This window comes from Leptopilina boulardi, unplaced genomic scaffold (assembly GCF_019393585.1).
Source record: "Leptopilina boulardi isolate dan_hultmark-lab unplaced genomic scaffold, ZJU_Lbou_2.1 LbouV2_384, whole genome shotgun sequence".
In the NCBI taxonomy this organism is placed as follows: domain Eukaryota; kingdom Metazoa; phylum Arthropoda; class Insecta; order Hymenoptera; family Figitidae; genus Leptopilina; species Leptopilina boulardi.
Window position 1 is genome coordinate 2,338,162 of NW_026137956.1, and position 16,006 is coordinate 2,354,167.

A 16,006-nucleotide genomic window follows, 5' to 3' on the forward strand; every position below is an offset into this window, starting at 1 on the left:
TGATTTTGAAGTAATGTCACTTAGTTTTTTTAAATATATTACCAAGTTTAAGTTATGTAGGTTCAAAAAAGGTCTAATGTAGATCTAATAGTAGCTTCAATGTAGAGTCAATGAAGGTCAAAGTAGGTTCAATGTAGGTCTAATAGTAGGTTCAATTAAGGTCAATGTAGGTTAAATGTAGGTTGAAAAAAGGTCGAATGTAGGTCTAATAATAAGTTCAATGTAGGTTCAAAAAAGGTCCAATGTAGGTATAATAATAGGACCAATGAGGTCTAATAGTCAGTTCAATGTAGGTTGCACAAAGGTCGAATATCGGTCTAATAGTAGGTTCAATCAAGGTCAAAGTAGGTTAAATGTAGGTTCAAAAAAGGTTTAATATAGGTATAATAGTAGGTTCAATCAAGGTCAAAGTAGGTTAAATGTAGGTTTAAAAAAGGTTTAATGTAGGTATAATAGTAGGTTCAATCAAGGTCAAAGTAGGTTAAATGTTGGTTGAAAAAAGGTCGAATGTAGGTCTAATAATAAGTTCAATGTAGGTTCAAAAAAGGTCCAATGTAGGTATAATAATAGGACCAATGAGGTCTAATAGTCGGTTCAATGTAGGTTGCACAAAGGTCGAATATCGGTCTAATAGTAGGTTCAATCAAGGTCAAAGTAGGTTAAATGTAGGTTCAAACAAGGTTTAATATAGGTATAATAGTAGGTTCAATCAAGTTCAAAGTAGGTTAAATGTAGGTTCAAAAAAGGTTTAATGTAGGTATAATAGTAGGTTCAATCAAGGTCAACGTAGGTTAAATGTAGATTCAAAAAAGGTTTAATATAGGTATAATAGTAGGTTCAATCAAGGACAAAGTAGTTTAAATGTAGGTTGAAAAAATGTCCAATAAAGGTTCAAAGTAGGTTAAATGTAGGTAAATTATAAAATAAAAGTTGTTTGAATTTAGATGTAATATAGGTTCAAAGTAGTTCAAATTCAGGTCTGATATAGGTTCAATTTAGATTAAATTAGGACCAAAGTACGTTAAATGTAGGTTCAAGTAGGTTCAATGAATGCCTAATATAGTTTTAGTTAAATATCTCTTCTATGTATGTCAAAGTAGGTCCAATGTAGGTTTAAATAGGTTCAGTTTAGGTTCATAGAAGGTCCAATCTAGGTCTACAATAGGCTTAGTTTAATATAGGTTCAATATAGGTCGAAGTAATTCTGAAATATGTTTAAAGTAGGTTCAAAGAATGTCAAATAAGATCTAAAGTAGGTTAAAACTAGGTTTAAAAAAAAGGTACAAAATAGGTACACCTAATGTAGGTTCAATGTGAAATAAGGTCCAACGTAGGTCAAAGTAGGTTCAATCTAGGTTAAAATTATGTTCAATCTCGGTTCAAATTAGGTTCAATCTGGGTTTAAAGTAGGTCCAATTAAGGTCTTCTATGGGTTAATTTTAATATAGGTTCAATTTAGGTAAAATAAGGTTTAAGTTAGTTGAAACTAGGTTTTTAAGTAACTACATAGTAGGTTCATATTAACGTGATGTAGGTTTAAAGTACATCAAATTAGGTTCAATATAGGTCAAAGAAGGTACATAAATCGAATGTAGATTTCAATGTACATAAATTAGGTCAAAATTTAGGTTAAAAGAAGGTCTAATATAAGTTCAATGTAGGAGCAATGTACTTGATGTCTAGGTTTAAAGTAGGTTCGGTGTAGATCTTAGATAAGTTCAATGTAGGTAAAATTTGGTCTAAGTAGGTTCAAACAAGTTTTAGAGTAACTGCAAAGTTCAATGTAGGTCAAAGTAAGTTTAATTTAGGTTTAAAGTAGGTTTTAAAATTAATTCGATAGGTAGGACTAATATTGGTTCAAACTAGGTTCAAAGTAGGTTAAAATTAGACACATCTTTGTAGGTTCAAAATTTATCAAATTAGGTCCAATGTAGGTCGATGTAAGTTCAATTGAGGTTAAAAGTAGGATCAATGTAGGTCTACTACAGGTTCAGTTAAAATTGGGTTCAATGTAGGTCAACGTAGTTATAGAATAGGTTCGGTAGGTTAAATGTAGGTCAAATATAGGTTTAAAGTAGGTTCGATGTGAATGTAATGTATATTTAATATAGGTCTAATATTTGTTCAATATAGATCAAAGTGGATCCAAAATAGGTTCAATGTAGGTCAATGTAGGTTAAAAATAGATTCAGTGTAGGTGAAAATAGGTCCAAAATAGGTTCAATGTAGTTCAAAATAGGTCCTACACAGATTAATTGTATATCCAATGTAATTCCCAAAATTCCATATTATTAATACATTTAATTTAAATTTTATTGAAGATTTAATAAATTTTGCTTTTAATTTAAAATTTCTTGCTTTCATCTCAATTAAAATAAAAACACACGTCTCAATTTCATTTCTTCATTAAAAAAAATAAATTATTTATTTTAAGATAATTAACCTCACTATATATAATTACAGTTTAGTTAAAATCTCAATTTTCTCAATTGTCCCACAAAAATTTAGCATGTCATCTAATCAGATAGTTTTGTTGTGGGTAATTATCAATTTTATCTTTCATCTACAATATATAACTATATATATATATATTGAGTTCTCATAAGAACATCATGTTAAAAAAAAAGTCGAAATAAAAAATAAATAGATACGATACATTTTCGTTAAAGTCAATTCGTACAATTAGCACTAATGAAGATCTTATCGTGTTTTTCATCAGTAATGACACTGCGAATTAAAAAGAGTAACTCTAAAAGTGTCGTAATAATTCGTTCCTTTAGAAATCTCACTTTAATCGAATTCGGTGATTAAATTGAGATTATTTTTTTTTACATTTAAACTTCTTACGTATACTATATATATATATATATATATAGTTAAATAGGTCCGGTTTATTTTTCAGGTCAGTGTTTTATTAAAAATAAAAATAAAAATAATAAAATACAAAATTCACGAAAACTGAAAATAATCATGACGAATTGATAATTATCATAATGAACTTTTTAATGTAAATCGTCGTTGTTTTTAATTGGAATATTATTTAAATGATCAATTTTAAATAATTTAAATTATATATAAAAAAAATTTAACATTTTTCTTGTTATTGAAATAATTAAATTTTTAATTAAAATTAATTTGAGGGAAAAAAAACATGAATTATTTACAAAAATAGATAATTAAGAAATTTCACATATTTTGGATAAATAAATATTTTAGAAATTTCATTAAAAAAATTTTTTTTTAATTTAAGAACAATAATTATTCTAATTATATAATTTAATTAATGAAAAACATTGAATTTTAATCTAAAGTAACATTTTTATTAATTTACAATAAATAGAATAAAGAAAAGCCTGGAGTAAAAATTTCCCAAGTTCTGTTCACAAGAAATTATTATTATTTAAATGGTACTCCAAGAAATGTATTTATTTAAATATAAAAGAAATTTTAACATTAAAAACGAGAGCAATTCACGTATTAGTCTTGTGAAATAATAATTCATGTGATTTTTTCCCCCCTTTTTTATATACATTATATATTATTATTTATTCATTTTCAAAGCAATAAAACTATAATAAGTATAGGTGTAAAATAATATAAGAAACTGAATTTTTCTGTGACAACAACATTTTTTTCCATAAAAAAAAAGGAATTAAGAATTTACTTGTTTATATAATTTTTTTTTGTCGGTTACAAATTGAATCATAATGTATATAAATTATTATTATTATTATTATTATTAGAATTTTTGCACGTATTATATATGTTTGAATCAAAATTATGATGATGAGGTTTATCAGTATGAGAAGATAGAATATGTCCTACATCACAGGTGTCAAGTGACTTTTACTTATCATTATTATTTTTTTTTCTTTTTCATACTCCTTTTTTTTATTATGCTTTCGTCGATCGTTAACGATCAAAAAGACAGTAAAGTCGATTGGTGAAAGTGTGATCAAAGGTTCAAGTTTATTATATATGTGAGATTGAAAATTAATTGTTAATATGAAAAAATTAACTTTGCAGAATTAATCTAACGGTTTTTTGGTTAAATGAAGACATCGTTTTTTTTTTAAATAGGGAATGAAAGTGTTTCTTTATGTATATAAATATACTTTATATTATATCTTTCCAATATAAAGATATAACGGTTTCAATATACATATATATATATATATATATATATATATATATATATAGAAGATTTCTGATTTTTTTCCCCTTTTTATTCAAGAAGGCTATTTAAATTTTAATGTCTACGTCATTATTACAGTCATTCAATAAGATTTCGAATTAGTTTCAATTTTTTAATTCCTGCAAAAAAATAATAAGATAAAAGTGAGATTTATTTTCGAAATGATTTTTTTTTTAAATATATACAAATAATAATTTTTAGTGTAATTATAACATTGAAAATAGAAACATTTATTTTTTTCTAATCTCGTTATTAAAATGATGATAAAAGTGTTAATTAACGATTGCATCACTTTTTTTAAAAGAAAATATTAATTAGAAAAAAAAAATTTAAGAGACACTTTCATTTAATGTAGAAAATTAAATACCTGTTAAATTCTATTGGGACTAATTAATTAGCCTATAAAATTTCTATATCTCTTTGACAAGTGAAACTCATAAGAAAAACTGTTTCTATATGAAACGGGATCGACAGTTTTCTTTTACATATATGTGAAAAATTTATATTTACACAGTATTTCTTTAATAGAAATTTTTTAAACAATATATTGGGCGTGTTTTGAGAAATTTTTTTTTATTAAATTAGTCCTAAGCAAATCATCTTATATTCTTAAAATACGCGCATTAGATTCTCAAGACCTTTTTATTTAAACTAGCGATGTATTCCTCGCTCGCTAACGCTCGCTCGGTTAAAATTGTACTTATTGTTGTTTACTTATTGTAGTTTATGTATATTATATTTATAATTTATGTTTTAAATTAATATCTTATTAATATTGTATAAAATTTATCTTAAAATTGAAAAAAGATGTTACATAAAAATAGTTTGTAAGATTTTCTAAAAGCATATATGCAAAGTATTTTGATTTATTTGAAAATAATTGAAAATAGATTTTTCAAGGACGGTGTAGAGGTCACGGGGTCGGTGTCGTTTTTCGAAATTTGTTAACTTAATATAATAGAAGATGTGTGTTGAAAAAAAATTTTTATGTAAAAATATATATAAATTTATAAAAGAACTAAAATTTGTTAATTATTAAATTATAAATTTTCAAAGCAATTGCAGCAGTTAATTTCTTTTAATGGGTCTTACACCGTCCGACAAAATTCAACTTTTTTATTGACCCACAAAAAAATCCAACATTTTTGGAAACTAGGACCCAAAAAAAAATACCCGTGTCTGACCGTTTTGCTAGATCAAGTCATTTGTGGTTTTTAGGGGTGAAAACAGCCCCTAAATAAAATGTGACAAGATATCTTTTAAAAATTATTAATATTTTATAAAACTTAGTATCTGGCGGTTTTCGGGGTCGCTGATTATTAATCTGATGTCAGATTTTCAAAATTCAAAATGGCGGATTCAATATGTCGGTCAAAATTTTAAAAAGTTATTAAATTTTTTTTTAACCTTGATATCTAGGGGGTTTTTGGGTCGTTGATGACGAATCTGATGTAAAATTGTCAAAATTCAAAATGGCGGATATAAAATAAAAAATTAATAACTTTTTAAAAATTTGATCGCCATATTGGATCCGCCATTTTGAATTTTGAAAATCTGACATCAGATTAATAATCAGTGACCCCGAAAACCCCCAGATACCAAGTTTTATAAAATATTAATAATTTTTAAAAGATATCTTGTCACTTTTCATTTAGGGGTTGTTTTCACCCCTAAAAACCACAAACGACTTGATCTAGAAAAACAGCCGGACACGGGTATTTTTTTTTGGGTCCTAGTTTCCGAAAATGTTAAATTTTTTTGTGGGTCAAAAATTGTGTCGGACGGTGTTATATTGAAGGTTTTTTAAAGACTTTTTTTTTCTAAAGAGTTTCAAAATATAATAAGTTAAATCTTTTAACATGTTTTTACGTATATCTAGAACAATACAAAAATAAAGTCTTTAAAAAATATTTAATATAAGGCTTTAAAAATTTACAAGACCCCTTAAAAAAAAGTACCTATAGAAAAATAATTATTTTTATTAAATCAGATTTTGTAGCACGTGATAATTTTAGTATTTTAATAGAAGCAACAGTCAAAAACCTCCATAAAAATTTAAAGATAGGCAGGACATCGTTTAGTAATGAAAGATTGAGTTGTGTTTTATATCATAAAGCAATTTGCATCAATAAATGTAAATTGGACGGCGGTGTAAATGCTTTTAAGCATCATTCTTTTTATAACTTCACATATAAGCCATAAAAGTGAAGAAGTTGATAATTAAGAATGAGGTTCTATAAGTATTATTGCATAATGCAATTTGAATTATTTAAAAATGTGTTTTCTTTATAAACATCAAATAAAAATTTACAAGTGTCAAAATAGGAATATATTAAATTAAATGATAGGCATAGTGCTAAAATTTTTTATCTTATTTTTGTATTACACGAAAAAAGGGTTATATGACTTTTTTCAAATTTTTTTATCAATTTGGTTGGATCAACAAAAAAAAAAATGTTGTTGTTTAGCAACCAAACTATTTCTTTGGAGTCAACCAAAAAATTTGGTTGAGTATTTTTTGTTAGCATAACAAAACTATTTCGTTAGCTCAACCAAATTTTTTAGTTAGGTCAACAAAAATGTTTGCTTGATCAAACCAAACAGTTTTTTTTTGTAAAATTAAAAATTTTATTCTACATAATTTCTTTTTATTTTTTCTATTTATTTTATTATATATTTATTACCAATTTAACGTTGTGTTAACCAAATTATTTTGTTCTCGTAACAAAAATTTTGGTTGGAACTTAAAAATATTGAACCAAATAATTTTGATGGCCTAACGAAATGTTTAGTTGAGATAACTCTACGACTTTGTTTCAGCCAACCAAAATATCGTTACAAGAACAAAAATTGCCCAACCAAACGATTTTGTTGCAGATATAAAATCTTTTTATTCAGTGTGTTTAAACTTTTTTAAGCTAAATTTGAATACGAATTTTTAATCTGTTAATTTAGTTCTGAGTTAGAGGAAACAAAAATTTTCAAATTTGGTTCATAATTGTGATCTAAAAGTTAATTTGCGATAAAATTATTAAATTAAAATATTAAATATTTCAAAAGAAGAAAAGGTATGAAGGCTATACCTTACAACAAAAGAGTCAGTCATAATAAACCATTTATGACACCCTATTGTATTAATTGTCCTTCTATACCTGAATATTGAAATTATAATAGTAATATTACTTGATGTATTTGTATATGTTTCGTTTTGTCCTGCCGCCGTCAGATGGCAGAAGCATACAGGGAGCACAATTTGTGTTGAAATATTAAATTAAAATATTAATTTAAAATATTAAATTTTCTAAAAGAAAAATAAGGAGAGAAAGGGACATAACAGCAATAGAGTCGACTGACAGTCTGGTCATAATAAACCATTTATGACACCCTATTGTATTAAATTATTATTAATTGTTCTTCTATACCTGAATATTGAAATTATATAGTAATATTATTTGAATTATTTGTTTGTGTTTCGCTTTGACGTCATACTGTAAGGTTATTTTCAAAATAACAAATAAATAGGGGAAATATATCTAAAATGGCCACATTAATATAATTTTTTTCCATCTAAAAAATAATATTTTGGAATAAAATAACTATGAAAAAAAAGTTTTTACACTAAAAATTGTTATAAAGAAATTATATAATAATTTCTGTTTGAAGGCTGTTAGTAATCAAATAAAAAAATTTTTTGTCAAGTAAATTTGCTTTCAATTATTGCGATTAAAAATTTTTTTTTTAATAAAAAAAGTTGTTTTTCGATCAATTTTTTTATTTTCTAAAACATTTTTTATAAACAAATACATATGTAGCACGGTCATTTTTAATCAGAAATTTACCGAATTTTTTTACAATTAATGTTAAATCTAAGCCGCTAAAATATTATTTTTATCAAAAAATTTTTTTGCAATTAACTTTATCATTTATATAGACAATCTTTACAAAACAATTACTCTTTACGGTTATTTAAGGTAAAAAAATTTTTTTGTATTTTTATAAATTTGCTTCGAATTTTTGGAAGTAAGTTTATTTTTTATTATATAATTGTTTTGCAATAAATTTTTCTTATGTTTTTAAATAATTTATATTAAAAAAAACACTGTGTCGCAATTTTTGGTCAGAAATTAATTAAATTTTCAATCTGTTCAGAATTTGGTTTTGAGTTAGAGGAAAGAAGAATTTTTGCATTTTCTTGATAATTGAGGTCAAACAGTTAATTTGTGTTAAAATATTAAATTAAAATATTAAATATTCAGAAGAAAAATAAGGAGAGATAACAAAAATAGAGTCGACTGGAAGTCTAGTCATAATAAACCATTTATGACACCCTATTGTATTAATTGTCCTTCTATACCTGAATATTGAAATTAAATATTAATATTACTTGAAGTATTTGTTTATGTTTCGTTTCGTCCTATCGCCGTCAGATGGCAGAAGCATACAGGGAGCACAAAGTCGCAGCTACTTAAAAAAACTTTTTTCAAAAATAAACTAAAGAATTATCAATTGAATAAAAGATTTTAAATACAATATCTATTATTTTTTTCCAAATTAAAAATAAAATATCCTAATATTCTTAAAACACTTTTCACTATTTTTCATTTTTAAAAAATATTTAAATAACATTTTTAAATCAATTTATACTATTAACTTATTCACAATACAAATCAATGGTCTAAAAAAGTAAATTAATTAGATATTCTATCATTTAGATATTAAAATTTTTATTTAATTCAATTATTTTTTTTGAGTAAATATGCTTTAAATTTTTCCCCATAAATTTTCTTTTCATTAATCAATTGTTGTGAAATAAATTTTATTTCTATATTTTGTAAACAATTTATATAAACAAATACATTGTACCATATTTTTTGGTTAGAAATTAATTAAATTTTTAATTCCAAGTTAGAGGAAATACGACTTTTCGAATTTGGTTTATAATTGTGGTCTAAAAGTTAATTTGTGATAAAATATTAAATTAAAATTTTAAATATTCTAAAGAAAAATATGGAGAGATAACAACATTAGAGTCGACTGGAAGTCTAGTCATAATAAACCCTTTATGACACCCTATTGTATTAATTGTCCTTCAATACCTGAATATTGAAATAATATAGTAATATTACTTGATTTTATATTGTTACTTCCTGCCGCCGTCAGATGGCAAAAGCATGCAGGGAGCACAATTTGTGTTAAAATATTAAATTAAAATATTAAATAATTTTCTACAAGATATATAAGGAGGGAAAGGGACATAACAACAAGAGAGTCGACTGAAAGTCTGGTCATAATAAACCATTTATGACACCCTATTGTATTAATTTTAATTGTACTTCTATACCTGAATATTGAAATTAAATAGTAAAATTACTTGAAATATTTGTTTATGTTTCGTTACGTCCTGTCGCCGTCAGATGGCAGAAGCATGCAGGGAGCACAATTTGTGTTGAAATATTAAATTAAACTATTACATTTTCGTCCTTAAATAAATAAATAAAAAAAAGAATTTTCAAATTTCATAATTGTGCTCTAATAGTTAGTTTTTGTTAAAATATTATATTAAAATATTAAATATTTGAAAGAAAAATAAGGAGAGATAACAACAATAGAGTCGACTGGAAGTCTAGTCATAATAAACCATTTATGACACCCTATTGTATTAATTGTCCTTCTATACCTGAATATTGAAATAATATAGTAATGTTACTTGACTTTATATCGTTACTTCCTGTCGCCGTCAGATGGCAGAAGCATGCAGGGAGCACAATTTCTGTTAAAATATTAAATTTTAAATTAAAATATTAAATTTTAAATTAAAATATTAAATTTTCTACAAGATACATAAGGAGGGAAAGGGACATAACAACAATAGAGTCGACTGAAAATCTGGTCATAATAAACCATTTATGACACCCTATTGTATCAATTATCCTTCTATACCTGAATATTGAAATTATAAGAGTAATATTACTAGAAAATAAACCAAATATAAACTAAATATTACTTGAAGTATATGTTTCGTTTCGTCCTGCCGCCGTCAGATGGCAGAATCATACAGGAAGCACAAAATCGCATCTGCTTTTATAATATTGGGCGATATTATGAACCAAATTAAAAAATTCTTTTTTCCTCTAACTCAGAACTAAATTGTGAATAGATTAAAAATGCGATTAATTTCTGACAAAAAATTGCAATATTAACTTTATTTAAACCAAATTTTGTAATTTTGAACCACTGTGTTGTGGTATAAAATTTGTTTTTTGTTCAAAAAATAAAGTAAAATTTTTTTCTATTAATTAAACTGTATGCAAATTTTTAACTACATACAGTCTGTAAATAATTTTTAAAAAGTTGTTGAAAAATTTTTTATTTTTATTATAGGAATTTTAATGACGCTGAAGGAACGAATTTATCGTTTTCAGATTCGTTTAAAGGCCAAGAAGCAATTTTTTTTTTTTATTGAAACTTCTTTATTTTGGTCTCAAATACATTCTCAAACACTTAAAATCCTCAACCAAAGCGAGGAAATATTTAATCTTAGGAAAGAAAAAATTATTTTCTTCAGTATCATAAATTTTATTAACAATTATTGAATTTTTTTTTAGGTTAGGAATTATATTATAAGAAAATTTTAAATTAACACAATTTTAGACTAATTAAATATCTTAATAAGGCCCATAATTAAACCATGTAAAATTAATAATGTTATTTTTTGAGGTTATGCTGTCCCCATTGTAAAATTATAACAGATTTTCATAAATATCTGACACAAAAATAAGTAATTTATATATAAAATCAAAGCATAGAAGTTTCTTTTACTTATTAATAGGAAATGAATTTTCGTATATAATTATTTTTAATGTTTTTTTTTTTTTTTTTTTTTTTTTTTTAATTATTCGTGGAAATTTTTTGAGAATTTCCTTAGGAATTTCTTGCGAGTTGACTATTGGAAATTTTCTAAGAAATTATTCCTGAATTTTGCAGAAATTTCTCAAGTCAATTCCCAAAAAATTCCTATAAAGAAATTTTCGTGAATTTTTCAATGGAGTTGATACTGAGAAATTTCTCATGAATTTTCCTTGGGAGTTTTTCAGAAATTCTGTTAAATTCCCGGAATATTTTTACGTGAGTTAATTTACTACTTTTTCTGCACCCAGAGAAATGTTTTATTTGAACCAAATATTATATTTGAGTTAAATAAACGTATATTTGTCTTATACAGTCTACTAGCCTATTTATTTGGCGTAAATTAAATTTTTTACCTAAATAAAAATAAAAATTTATTTCAATAGTTGAATATTTATTTGAATCAAATAAATATTTATTAAGCTGTGTGAGAAAAATATATCATTTCTCTGGGTTTGGTTTATTTTTATTATTTTTGCGATAAATTATAGAAAATGAGTAAAATAATAATGTTTCTTATACACTTCTCTATCATTTAGAAAAAAATAGGAAAAACTAGGACTCAAAAAAAAAATCCCGTGTCTGGCAATTTTGCTAGATCAAGTCGTTTGTGGTTGTTAGGGGTGAAAACAACCCTTAAGTGAAAAGTGACAAGATATCTTTTAAAAATTATTAATATTTTATAAAACTTGGTATCTGGGGGTTTTCGGGGCCACTGATTATTATTAATCTGATGTCAGATTTTCAAAATTCAAAATGTCAGATCCAATATGGCGATCAAATTTTTAAAAAGTTATTAATTTTTTATTTTATATCCGCCATTTTGAATTTTGAAAATTTAACATCAGATTCGTCATCAACGACCCAAAAACCTCCTAGATACCAAGGTTTAAAAAAAATTTAATAACTTTTTAAAATTTTGACCGACATATTGAATCTGCCATTTTGAATTTTGAAAATCTGACATAGGATTAATAATCAACGACCACAAAAACCCCCAGATACTAAGTTTTATAAAATATTAATAATTTTTAAAAGATATCTTGTCACTTTTTATTTAGGGGCTGTTTTCACCCCTAAAAACCACAAACGACTTGATCTAGCAAAACAGCCGGACACGGGTATTTTTTTTGGGTCCTAGTTTCCGAAAATGTGGGATTTTTTTGTGGGTCAAAAAAAAAGTTGAATTTTGTCGCACGGTGTTATAATTATAACCCCTTTTTTTCATTTCAGAGAAAGTTATTGAGAGTTCTAAATAAAATGTCTTTTTCCCACAAATGGTGTCTTAATCGCAAGTAAAAATCCAATAATATAATTGAATTAATTATTTTTACTAAAATAATAATGTTAATTAATATATTTAATAAGCGGAACTCACCGTCCAGCCACCATCAGCAATTTCCTGTTCGCAAAAGACCTTGAGGAACCAGTAGGTGGTACCGCGAATCTGAAGATAATAAACGCCACTGTCTCTCATTCCTGCGTTAAGAAGGTCAATGCAGGAATAGCCCTGAAAGAAAAAAAATATAATTAAAATAAAAAAAATTTATAAATAAATTGTGAAATTTGGGACAATTATTATTCAAAATTATATATATAGAATGCAGTTGACAAAATATCATACGCATTATTAGATTTTGAAAGACGTAATAATAGAGCTCGTTTGCTTCTTGTTATGGAAAGTCATCCACTCAACTATATATACATTTGACTCACAATAATAATGAGAGAATCGTGATCATCAGTTAACTTGGTAACGACGTAACCATAAATAACGAATGATCTACTCTGTTACTTTTCCACTTATCGAATCACTCAAAAACAATTTCTAGTTTTAGTTAATAATACCAAACGCATCGGGATAATTTTCATTTTTTTTTCTACATACATACTTTAGTCGAAAAATTTCTTCATATTTGTTTCTATTACCTACATTTTTTTTTTGAAAATTAGTTTCCTAATTTACTGTTGATATTTAGAGTCAAAATGATAAAAAAAAAATGCGAAACGATAAATTTCTTTTTTAATTTCAAAGACATTTCGCAAAATAAAAAAAATTAAGACATATTTAATTTTATAATTTTTTTTCATGAAATCTGTTTCTTCATATAATAAATAAAAATATATATATATGTAATTACACTTGAATTCCATTGCAATTTCTTGTTGAAATAAATATAAAAATGATTTCTAATATATATAAACCAAATTACTTCCTTAATTTTAATGAATAAGATAAAAAAAAAGAGAGGAAAAATTTGTGACAAAAAAAAATTTAGTGTCCTATCTTACATCAAATGAAATATATATATAACTCTTTTTTTTATTCTTCTGTTACTGCGTTATTGTGAAAGGGAAATAAATAAGAAGAACCTCCCCTTTGACGTTAAAATCAGACTGAAATCGTTTAAAGCCTCAGGCGTGTCTTTTGTACATTCCGAAACTGTATTTCAATTCTCATATTTTATCGCACAAAGGACAGGTGATAGAAAAGTTATTAATAATTGATTTTAGAAAGTGCATCGTTATATATATATATTGGAAGAGATTTTTTTTCCCCCCATTTCAAATATTATTGTTTTTTTTCACATTTTTTTTTTCACAAACGTATTTTATAATCCAAAGAAATAAATGCGTTTAAATATTCTTATAATAAAAACGTCGGTGATCGAATTTTTTTTATATATTTCCATCACAATTTTCTTTAATGTATTCGAAAATTTTGATTTCTCTTTGTCCCTAAAGATATATAAAAAATTTATATAAACATATGTAATAATTCATTTTAGAATATATTTTATAAAATACTAATCACAACTATGTATTGTTTATCTTTGATAGAATATCTACAATTGAAAATTATTTTCTCTCTCGTCTTTAGATTTAGATCATGGACGTATGCAAAATGAGGCATATTTCTGAGACAATGTTCTTTTTTTTAAAAACATAGAGTGAAGACTTCTAGGAATTAAAAGAAATCTTGATGTATATTTATGTCATTAGGTAAACAATGGCGTTTTAATCAAAAAGACGATGGTAACAATTAGTACAACAATATGTCGTTGTTATTACTATTATTATTATTTGTATTATATGTATTTATTACAAAATTAATTATTATTATTCAATAGGAACAGCTTTCTTTATATTCTGTTTTAAATTTGGCGCATTTTTTACATGGTTGGTACATCTGATCATGTCAGCTCGTGTAACGGTAGATTTCATAACCTCTAAAAGTTATTTAGACTTTTTTTTATATTGTGTAATCGAAATTTATCGGCTTCGTCAAAGTCTTTTTAAAATGTTTTTTTTTTGTTATACTTTCCTCTAACGCAGGCAATCACTTTACTTGGTGCCTTAATTAATCGACATTTGACGAATTATTCGTTTCTATTTCCCACTTAATTTGACATCAGATGTCTTTTATTGAACCCATTCTATAATATAGTATATATAGAGACAAAAAAAATGCTAGTGTAATTTTACTACGTCGGATGCAATAAAAATACTGTCATCAAGTTGTAAATTTACAAACCGGGAAGTTAATAGGCTACATAACCTAAAAGTTGTTTTTTATCTATAAATTTTTCACTTATTCTGTTGCTATCAGTTAAATAAGTATATTTTTCTTTTGCAAAATACCATTTTATGATATTAAAATACATAAATAAATAAATAAATAAAACTGAAAGCAACAAAATAAGTGCAAAATTTATAAAATATAAAAAATTAAAACAGGATCTGTATTTATTACACGGACGAAGAATTTTGATCGTGACAACGTCTTTTTTAATTAATTAAAATATATTTTATAAGATTATTATTTAGTATTTATTTTGTACATAAACACACTGAAAAAAAATTATTTGATTCAAATACTTGATTACTTGACTATTATCAAATAAATATTTATATACTTGAACGAAATAATTTTTATTTGAATTAAATAAATTGTATTGGAACCAATAATTTTTGTATTTGAAACAAATACCATTTATTTGACTCAAATAATAATTATTTGATACAAATAAATATTTATTTAATAATGATCAAGTAACCGATTATTTGAATCAAATAAATTTTTTTTCAGTGCATAAAATTAGAATAAACTGACAATAATTTCCTAACAATTAAATTTAAAAATATTCAATACGAAATGCCAGATTATTGCCAATTGCTGAAATTTTGCACCGGAATAATATTAAAACATAACCTCAATTATGGATTTACTCTGTTCAAGAATTGTGATGGACCAGTTAATTATAACAATTGTTGAAAAGAATAAATCCAAGATTGAGGTTATGTTTTGATATTATTCCGGTGCAAAATTTCAGCAATTGGCAATACTGTGAGTATATTATGTACACAGGCCAACACCACAGTACACTACACGATCGCTCCACATTTTTTTCCTCGAATAACGACACGAAAACAAAACAAAGTGACAGCTTCGGCAGCCATGTTTATTTTGACAATTATACAAATATAGGTATAGTAGATACTGTCAGCAATAGCGCTGTATACTAACATGTTAAATCTTTAACCGGTCGGTAACATAGAAAACTATAAAAAATTTCATTTCCAAATTTGACAAAAATAAGTTTGGCATCGAGATTAGATCGAAAGTAATGGAATAACACAAAAATCGTGAAAATATGACTTATAGTTTTCGAGAAATCGGCGGCGATATGAACGCTAATTTTTCTCACTGGCTCCCTAGACCTCGGAGTAAGACGTAGTCAGGGCAAAACTTTTAGGTTATGTAGCCTTTTAACTTTCTGTATGTATTGAATATTAAAAATAATTAAAACAATAATGAAAGTATACTTTCAAAAAATGAATATAATTCTTATTTAACAGAAACTCAACTTGTTAGCTAAATTTTTAAGGATGGAGGCTTTAACA

The 16,006-nt window shown here is 25.2% G+C and overlaps 1 protein-coding gene across 3 annotated transcripts in view; it reads right to left on the reverse strand.

The window, feature by feature from the left end:
• LOC127288385 (angiopoietin-4) overlaps positions 1-16,006 on the reverse strand; it is a 232,495-nt gene that overhangs the window by 15,766 nt on the left and 200,723 nt on the right. For all 3 annotated transcript variants that reach the window (XM_051315796.1, XM_051315795.1, XM_051315798.1), the window contains one exon: positions 12,480-12,611. In XM_051315796.1, coding sequence (XP_051171753.1) covers positions 12,480-12,611 — 132 coding nt within the window. The remainder of the gene's footprint in view (positions 1-12,479; positions 12,612-16,006) is intronic.